Source organism: Sinocyclocheilus rhinocerous, unplaced genomic scaffold (genome assembly GCF_001515625.1).
Source record: "Sinocyclocheilus rhinocerous isolate Xijiao unplaced genomic scaffold, SAMN03320098_v1.1 scaffold504, whole genome shotgun sequence".
In the NCBI taxonomy this organism is placed as follows: Eukaryota; Metazoa; Chordata; class Actinopteri; order Cypriniformes; family Cyprinidae; genus Sinocyclocheilus; species Sinocyclocheilus rhinocerous.
In genome coordinates this window covers 757,132-766,551 of record NW_015645076.1, presented here as the reverse complement: position 1 = coordinate 766,551, position 9,420 = coordinate 757,132, and the positions used below count along the sequence as shown (strand labels likewise).

The window sequence follows — 9,420 nt, the reverse complement described above, 5'->3', positions numbered from 1 at the left end:
CAACCGCCTCTTTTTTTCTAAAGAACAGTGCTTAATTTATCTGTACAAAACAAGGAAGGGACTCACGAACAACCATCACAAAAAAAACAGTCGTGGATCATCCAGGTAACTACACACAGTATTAAGAAACAAGGGTTCCCAAACTTTTGAATGGGGTTATTTTAATAATTTCAACTATTGTTTTTTCTTGTGGACTAAATGTAATAATCTTTTATGTACACACACACTACACACACACACACACACACACACATGATATTATAAATGATCAGTGTAGAGATAATATATATTGCTGGATTTTTATATACCATAAAAACATTTTCGTTGCTTGAAATTAGAAATGTTGACTGAAATAAAATAAAATACAATTCTTATATTCAGTTCATAAAAATTTCTTATTTTAATTAACTTGATGTATGAAAATATTAATAACTAATACAAAATTACACAACAAAATTACTAAAACTAAACTAATTAACTAAAATTAAAATGAAAACAGAAAATATAAAATTTTATTCCAAAAATAAATAAAAACTATAATAGTATCTCAGTGATACTAAAATTACACTGGACACGTCAGGTTAAAAGTTTGTGGTTTAGTAGGAAGAAGGATTTTTAATGTTTCAGATTTTTGAAAGAAGGAAAGAAGTCTCCTGTGCTCATCAAGGCTGCATTTATATGATCAAAACAGTAAAAAAAAAAAAACAGAAATATTGTGAAATAAAATTAGAAATTAAAAAAATAACTTTTCTATTGTAATATATTTTAACATGTCATTTATTTCTGTAATGACAAAGCTTTTCAGCATCATTACTCCAGTCTTCGGTGCCAAATGATCCTTCAGAAATCATTCTAGCATGCTGATATCAAAGAAAAAGTTATTCTTATTATCCACTTCAAAAGTTACTAAATTTTTTGTGGAAACCATTCTGAAATTTACTAGGATCTTCTGATAAATAGAATGTTCAAAAGAACAGCATTTATTCGAAAATGAACTTTTTTAATAACAGTGTAAAAATGTTTACTGTAACTTTTGATCAATTTAATGCATCCTTGTTGAATAAAAGTATCAATTTCTTAAAAAAACTTTGACAGGTAGAGTGTATACAGTAGATACACAATAAATACATACCCAGCAAAATTCCTACAGATACCACTGCAACTGCGATGTCAGCCTAATAAATACAGACTTAAAAGAAGGACTTATGGTTGAGCATTGCCTTGTGGGCCATCTCCAGAGGTTCTCCTCCCTTTATGAGAATGCCATTCTGAGCGCCCACCCCTGTGCCCACCATAACAGCAGTGGGGGTTGCCAGACCTAGAGAGCAGGGGCACGCAATGGACAGAACCGTGATGGAGGCCTGGAAGGCAAAGCGAACGATCACCTCTGTTCGGGGGATGTTTTGGTTGAAACCCTGTGGAGATCACACTTAGGTTAGAGAAGTTTCTTGTTTTTTTTTCCTCACACACAGATCTGTCTGTAATGAAGGCTGCGTTTACACACAGTTCATGAATTACTGTAACTCACGGGGAAATGCTTTGCCACGACATCAAAGTCCAGAAAGCCAATGATGAGCCATGCGACCACTGTGAGCACGGAGATCACCACTATGAACGGAACAAAATAGCCACTCAGTTTGTCAGCTAACTGTTGAATCGGTGCCTATCAAGAGAAGAGGACAGTAACATCACAATTATAACATGATAACATGTTTTTTTAATCAAAAACTAAAGGAGAAACATGAATATGTACAAAATTAGTGTTGTCAAAGTTCACATGTGACTAGATGTTATTGATTACATGTTTCTTTCTCTTCAGTCCTCACAAATTTCCAAAACAAAAAATTATACATAAGCCCATAGCTATGCATATTGTATAAGCTATGTAAAACGGGCACCCATAACAAATAATTATAGCATGCATGCATGTCCAAAAAAATATATTGTGATTATTTTGTCATATATATAATTTTAACTGCAATATGACATTTATTTCGTAAGACACAACGAACAAAGACTCTATCGTTAATGTAAATATACTTAATTTTAAAGGAACAGTTTACCCAAAAATTAAAATTTGCTGAGAAAATTAGGTTTCAAATAGCTGATAAAAACATCACAATAATCCACAAGCAATCCACACGGCTCCTGTCCATCATTTAATGTCTGCGTGTTTGTAATGTTTGTATGGACTCGTATTTTGGCCAGAACTGACAGTTTAAAGTTACTTAATGATGGAGTTATTACATACACGTAGATTTTCACTTGTAAGTGATGTAATGCTAAATTTCTCCAACTCTAATCCAATGAATAAAGAATAATCTACCTCATCTCCATCTTGGATGGCCTGTCTGGGTGAAATATTCCTTTAAGGGTTTTCACACTGAGCTCACTCTTTACAAGAACCAACTAACACTAAGTTACAGTACAAATATGTATGTCTTAAATTCTTCTTAAAGGGATAGTTCACCCAAAAATGAAAATTACCCCATGATTTACTCGCCCTCAAGGCATCCTTGGTGTATATGACTTTCTTCTTTCAGTCGAATACAATCGCAGTTATATTAAAAAATGTCCTGGCTCTTCCAAGCTTTATAATGGCAATGAATGGTGGGCGAGATTTTGAAGCCCAAAAAGTGTGTCCATCCATCATAAAAAAGTGCTCCACACGGCTCCGGGGGGTTAATAAAGGCCTTTTGAAGTGAAGCAATGCGTTTGTGTAGCATTGCTTACATTATAAGCTGCATGTGTGTAAATGAACACAGTACAGCTCTTCACTCTGAAACGCTCAGCAAAACTGACTATATACTTCTTTAATTAAATCTCAGCCTTTGATTTGACAACCACAATTTGAAAAGAAGACACATTTTTTATTTGAATGTTACATTCGATATAATTAATTATTAGCTTTTCATCAACCCTCGAACCCCCTGCAGTTCCCTCACTAACCCCCGTTTGGGAAACCCCGCTCTAAAAGGTTGGTTTGTTCATATGTGTGTGTTTTATGTTTGTGCACGAGTTACCTTTGATGTCTGGGCCTCTTCCACTAGCTTGACTATCTGGCTGAGCGTGGTCTCTGCCCCTACATGTGTGGCTTCCACTAGCAGAGCTCCATGAGCGTTAATAGAGCCTGCAATCACACAACTGCCTGGTTTCTTAATGACCGGCATTGGCTCCCCTGGAATGACAAATAGACTTTCAGTTAGGATTTCAGATTCGTATCCAAAAGGCAGCTTTGGACCTTTGAGCCAATATAATGCCAGTGTAACCGTCGGTCATCCGACGTGACGTCGAGAGTGACCGACTGAAAGGGAACATGATAGATCACTAGGAAAAAGCAGAACAAGTAAAAGAGGAGGTGAAGCCAGAAACCAAAAATCATACTTTGAAATGGAGCAGACACAACATTCACTTTATATGAAAAATAAACTTTTCAACAAAGGTGATTTGTGTAATTTTTACTCCTTTCTGCTATTCCAGCTTAATATGCACACTGCACCTTTAAATGAAAACCAACATGATGTTCTGCTTTTCAAAGCAAATCAATGGGAAAACCCACAAAGTATGTACTATGACACTGTTTACAAATGTAGACAAATTTAATATCCTAAACCACACAAACCCCCGCTGACTGAGTCTTACCAGTGATAAGGGACTCATCTGCCATAGACGTGCCTTCAATGACCTTCCCGTCAACAGGGAACTTTCCCCCTGGTGCCACCTTTACTACGTCGCCTCTCTGCACCAGCTCCACAGAAACCTGCTCTTCTCTGACACATGACAGCAAATTGACAGATTAGTCTTAGATAAGTCTCATGCAACAAAGAAAACACATCAATCAACACCATTCAGTATTCTGAGGTTCTACTAGATCTAATGTAATTTATGCCAAGGGCGCTAAATCCTGCTCCTTTGAGAGCCGAACTCTGTTCCAGAGTACACATCCATTCATACTGCTAGCTATTCAAATGAACCACCAACAGCAGTGCTGTTGCACTAATTCAGTTTATTCCGTATTTTTGTTGCTTTTTGCCCTCTTAATAATTATTTGTAAATGATGAAGTAATTTTATTGTAGTATTTATTTATTACTAGTATATATTTATTATAATATATATATTATATTGCATATACTCAAGTCAGTTTTATCTGTGGATGTTGTTTTAAAGCAGCTTTACAAAATATAGTGCAGTAAATAGTCTCAAATTCTGTAAATTCTGTCATTTATAACAATTAATAAAATATCAATAAAATATGCACTACTGTTCAAACGTTTTCAGTAAGAATTTTTTTTGAATGATATTTTTATTCAGCCAGGACACGTTTAATTGATCAAAAGTGACAGTAAAGAACATTGCTAAATAATTAAAATTAAAGTTTCTTGAGCACAATATCAGCATATTAGTATAAGTTATTGTAATTTGTTATAATATTTCACAATATTACAGTTTTTTTGCTATTTTTTGCAAATAAATGCAGCCTAGGTGAAAAGAGACTTCTTTCAAAAATATTTAAAAATCTTAACTTTGTGTTATACTAGTGTAATTTATATTTACAATTCATAAATGTAAATGTTTATATTACAAATAAAATACATTTTGAATATGTTTTAAAAAGCTTAATATTGTTTTGATAATAATTAAAGGTGCTGTAAGGATTTTTTTTTTTGAATTTGACTGTATGTTTCTTTACCTTAGCAACATGCTCCAACCAGCGTCCTAGAGCAATGAACACAAAAAGCATTGGAGGAGTGTCAAAAAACGTCAGGGGACTCTGTTTGGCTCCTTCAATCATAGCTACGATCAGCACTATGAATGAATAGACGTATGCAATGGTGGTTGCCAAGACGATGAGCACGTCCATGTTGGCTACGCCATGTCTTAGCGAACGGTATGCTTGTATGTAGAAGTAACGGCCACCTAGAAACTGAATGGGAATAAAGGAGAATCAGAAAAAGATAGAAATACTATATTATTGTTTTGTTTTGTTTTGTTTTTTTGTCAGTTGTCATTCAAACTATTATGCATGATCACAAAAATGTGACACAGTAAAATATTATTAATATAAAAAGTAAATATTAAAATCAGTAATGGCCACTAAACCTGAATCAATTGCTGACTCATTCCGGAATTAAACTAATGAGTCATTAAATAATTTCCTCAACCAATATGCTACAAAAAAAACAGTCAGAATTGTGAGATAAAAAGTCGCAATTACCTCTTTTATTTTTTATTCAGTGGCGGAAACGGGCTTCCATAACAAAGCTTTGTATAAAGAAAAAAAAGAAAAGAAACTACCAATATTGTGTTTATTGTTTATTTAATCGCTGTATTAAAGCACATTTATAATTCTATTTCAAATAAATGCTGTTCTTTTGAACTTTCTATTTATTCATCAAAGAATCCTGAAAAAAGAAAGAATCAAAAAGATTAAGCAGCACAACTGTTTTTAGCATTGATAATAATAAAAAATGTTTCTTGAGCACCAAATCAGCATATTAGAATGATTTCTGAAGGATCATGTAACACTGAAGACTGGAGTAATGATGCTGAAAATTCAGCTTTGCCATCACAGGAATAAATAATTTAAAAAAAACACATACTGTAATGCACATTGTAGTCTAGAAGAAATACTGTTGAAAATTTTGCATAAGAACCTTCTATGCCCACATAAAAAGAGTCAATTATTAATGAATGAGACCTAACATTCATCTATAACCTGAGGTGGAAATACCTGAACAGGTGTGCAGAGCAGGAAGAAGGCCAAGTTAATGATGGAGAGACCAGGTAGGATGTTCTGGTCCACAGGCATGGAACCACCATGTTCCTTGTGTTGACTGTCCATCACCATCATGTAGATCATCAGACCCATCACTGGGATCCCAAACACCAGGCTGAACAGAAACGAATGCTTCCATCTGTAGGTATACAGTTTACACTTATATATGTATATATAGCAATACATAAACTTACACTCTCTCTGACACACACACACACACACACACAGAAGTAAATGAGCTTAAATTTGAAAAAGATACTTGCTGCCGAATTTCCTCTTGGTGGTCCAGTGTGTTGTTCAATCCCTCATTTTTTATTAAAGACACACCAAAACCCAAACCCTAGAGAATAGCGAGAGAATAGACAAATGGAATGAGAGAATAAGAATAACAACAATACAACAATGAAATAACATTAACATGAAATCCTAATTAAACCTCATCCTTCTTAACAACATAAATATAATTTTACCTCAATAATTCGGACGATATCTCTAGAGCCTACCAAATCCGAGTCAAACTTCACATGAGCTTTGTTTGTCGCTAAAGCAACAGAGGCTTCCAGTATTCCTTTTGTCCTCAGAAGCATGCTTTCGATGTTATGGACACAGGAAGCACATGTCATACCTGTGACCTGATAAAATATAGGTGCCAAGACTGAAATCCACAAGACTGAAACAAGCTCAGAACCTATAAACTGTTTACATCAAACCATTCTTTTGTTGAATTCTACATTAGACCTTTTATAAGGATTTCCATTTCATCTCTCTTCCCGTTGGTTCATATAAAAAAGAGGACAAAGTGAAGTTTTTTGTACAATATATACAAATGTATTTCCTTATGTAGAGATCATGTATCCTCTAAAAACAGGCACTTTTCAATCCAAGCAGTGATTTTTTTTTTTTTTTTTTACTTTTCAGAAATAGCAAATTGTTGAACACAGTTACTGGGGAAAGAGAATCAGTCATGCGATTTGGCAGATATAAAAGGGAGGGGGAAAAAAACATAGACTTCCATACACTTAAACTTTAGTTGTAACTTTGTTTTTTAATTTGTGTTATTGTTTAATTATATTATTATGAATACTATTAACATGTTATGATGATGTTAATATTTATTGTCTATATTTATATCATCACAACTTCATTACTGCCACAAAGTATCATTACCACCACATTGTAAAAAAAAATCAAAATAAAAAAAATCAAACAACCAGTGTAAAAAAAAAAAAAGATATTTTATGGGAAATCTCTTTCTTAATAATTTTAAAATAATGTAATATTTCAAAAATAATATTAAAAAGTACGATTTAAAAATCTATGCAATATATATAATAAATAACTAATCATGTGTTGGTAAATGTTTGAGAAAACATTAAATAAGTTATTAATTACAAAAAAATGACCAATATCAGTCATAAATACCAAAAAGGGAAGAAGAACATATCACCTAAAAAAATGCCTAAAGAGAAACAGAACATATTACCCAGAGGCGTCATGCCCATTCACGTGCCCCCTCAGATTTTTGAGCCAAGTGGATTTTGAATGCAGCTTCCAAAAGACAAAAAATTGCCGAATAATATTTTGTATATTTGATATAATCACACTAGCGTGATTAAATCGTTCAGCGCGTCATATCATCAGCTGCTAAATTCAAATCTGGGGGCACGTGCCCCCCCAGTTTTTTTGAGCCAATTGGATTTTGAATGCAGCTTCCAAAAGACAAAAAATTGCCGAATAATATTTTGTATATTTGATATAATCACACTAGCGTGATTAAATCGTTCAGCGCGTCATATCATCAGCTGCTAAATTCAAATCTGCATTCGCTGGCTGGCGCTGAGCCAGATACAGACATGTTTTTACAGTACTGCGCATTATAACCAATCACACACGATTCTGTTAAGCTTATGAATGCAATGGCCAATCAGAGGTGTTCTGATGAGTCATCGCTAAAATGCCAGTGTTTTGTTCACTCGCTCGCTGACTGAATACCTCTTTCTGGCGAATTCTCTCGTTAGAAACAACAAAGTGCAGATGTGTGTATAAATAAGTAAGATATTCATTTCACAGTGTAAACAGCTTCAGTGATTTTAATGGGAGTTTTTGAGAGTGCTTGAACTCTAGGCTGTCAGTGAAAATGTTCTTTGATAGGCTAATGTAAATGTTCTTTGCTCTCTTTCTGTATGAAAGTGTTATGATAAGTAGCCTAACTTACAATGTTTTTATTCACATTAACTTTCAATATTAAATTCACATTAAATATAAAGTCAGTCGTATTAAAACTATGTTATGGCATGACACCCATATCTGTTAGCCTACTTAAGTAAACAGGTTTTTATGCATAGTTAATAGACTTATTAGGCTACTTTGACCATCGCCCTCTATAGATCAACTAACATAGGTGAGAATCGAGATATTTCATGATATAGTTAATGCTAAAATAAAATAAAATTGCGTTTCGAATAAAAAAAACAAAAAAAAACAACAACAACATGCTTGTGATGACACATGATGACCCCCCTGTCGTGCCCCCTCAAAAATAATGAGTGCATGACGCCCCTGATATTACCTAATGAAAAGCCTAAAAAAGAACACATGATTTTTTGGTTGTAGTTACAGAATCACCCACAAATGCACCCAGACACTCACAGAAAGATCCAAGACGCCGTCGTGGAGTGTACTCTCTTCCATCACTGAGGCACCAAACCCTAAACGAGAGATGAGCCGGATGATCTGTGGTGGGTCCAGAAGCCCTGGATCATACTTCACCTCTGCCTTCCCAGCCATCAGAGCGACTAATACTGATTTAATACCTAGACAAATATCAACACACATAAAAATCAAACCCCGGATCTACTTGTCTTATATATATGATATTTGATTTAAAATTATTGATAGCAACTTAAATATAGTTTTAAAAAGTACTTAATCCTGAATGCCATTTTTACCTTTGTGTTTCAACAGATTTTTTTCAATGTTGGTCACACAGGATGCACAGGTCATCCCTGTCACATGAACAAAACATTTGCGTGTCTCTCTGTCCTCTGAGCCACAGGGGTTGTCATTGGCGATTTCACTTGCTGAAGTTTTGGATGTGTGGCTTTGTTTCAGAGCACTTGACATTTGACTACTTGATGAAACTTCATAAATTCCAGAATCTTTGAAAGAAAGAAAAAATTTGTAAAAGAGAAAAAAATTATGGAAGACATTCAGTGCTTATACTGAACATAACTGATGAATGCAGTTATTTTTAAAGGGGTCATATGATGCGATTTCAATTTTTCCTTTCTCTTTGAAGTGTTACAAGCTCTTGGTGCATAAAGAAGATCTGTAAAGTTGCAAAGACTAAAGTCTCAAATCCAAAGAGATATTCTTTATAAAAGTTAAGAGTCAGCCACGCCTACCTAAAACGGCTCGTTCTAACACGCCCCCACATGTCTACGTCACTGTGTGGGAAGATTTGCATAACGGTGCCCAATTGTTCACGCAAAGAAAGAAGGCGTAACTTTTATTCTCGCTGTAGTATTGTTGCTGCCGCCGCCTCCATGTCGTGTAGGCGCTGTGTGCTTTGTTGTGAAAGAGAAACTACTTTGTTTGGCCTTCCAAAAGAGGACAATATCCGCTTCGTCATGCCTGGAGCTGA

At 34.6% G+C, this 9,420-nt stretch overlaps 1 protein-coding gene across 1 annotated transcript in view; it reads right to left on the bottom strand.

Annotated features, from left to right (window-relative positions):
- LOC107705568 (copper-transporting ATPase 2-like) overlaps positions 1-9,420 on the bottom strand; it is a 21,565-nt gene that overhangs the window by 7,382 nt on the left and 4,763 nt on the right. The window contains exons 3-12 of the mRNA XM_016508889.1: positions 8,726-8,935; positions 8,427-8,590; positions 6,248-6,409; positions 6,041-6,117; positions 5,733-5,916; positions 4,618-4,925; positions 3,643-3,770; positions 3,024-3,178; positions 1,529-1,663; positions 1,221-1,415 (exon numbers count right to left, since the gene is read on the bottom strand). Of these exons, the coding sequence (XP_016364375.1) occupies positions 1,221-1,415; positions 1,529-1,663; positions 3,024-3,178; positions 3,643-3,770; positions 4,618-4,925; positions 5,733-5,916; positions 6,041-6,117; positions 6,248-6,409; positions 8,427-8,590; positions 8,726-8,935 (1,718 nt within the window). The remainder of the gene's footprint in view (positions 1-1,220; positions 1,416-1,528; positions 1,664-3,023; positions 3,179-3,642; positions 3,771-4,617; positions 4,926-5,732; positions 5,917-6,040; positions 6,118-6,247; positions 6,410-8,426; positions 8,591-8,725; positions 8,936-9,420) is intronic.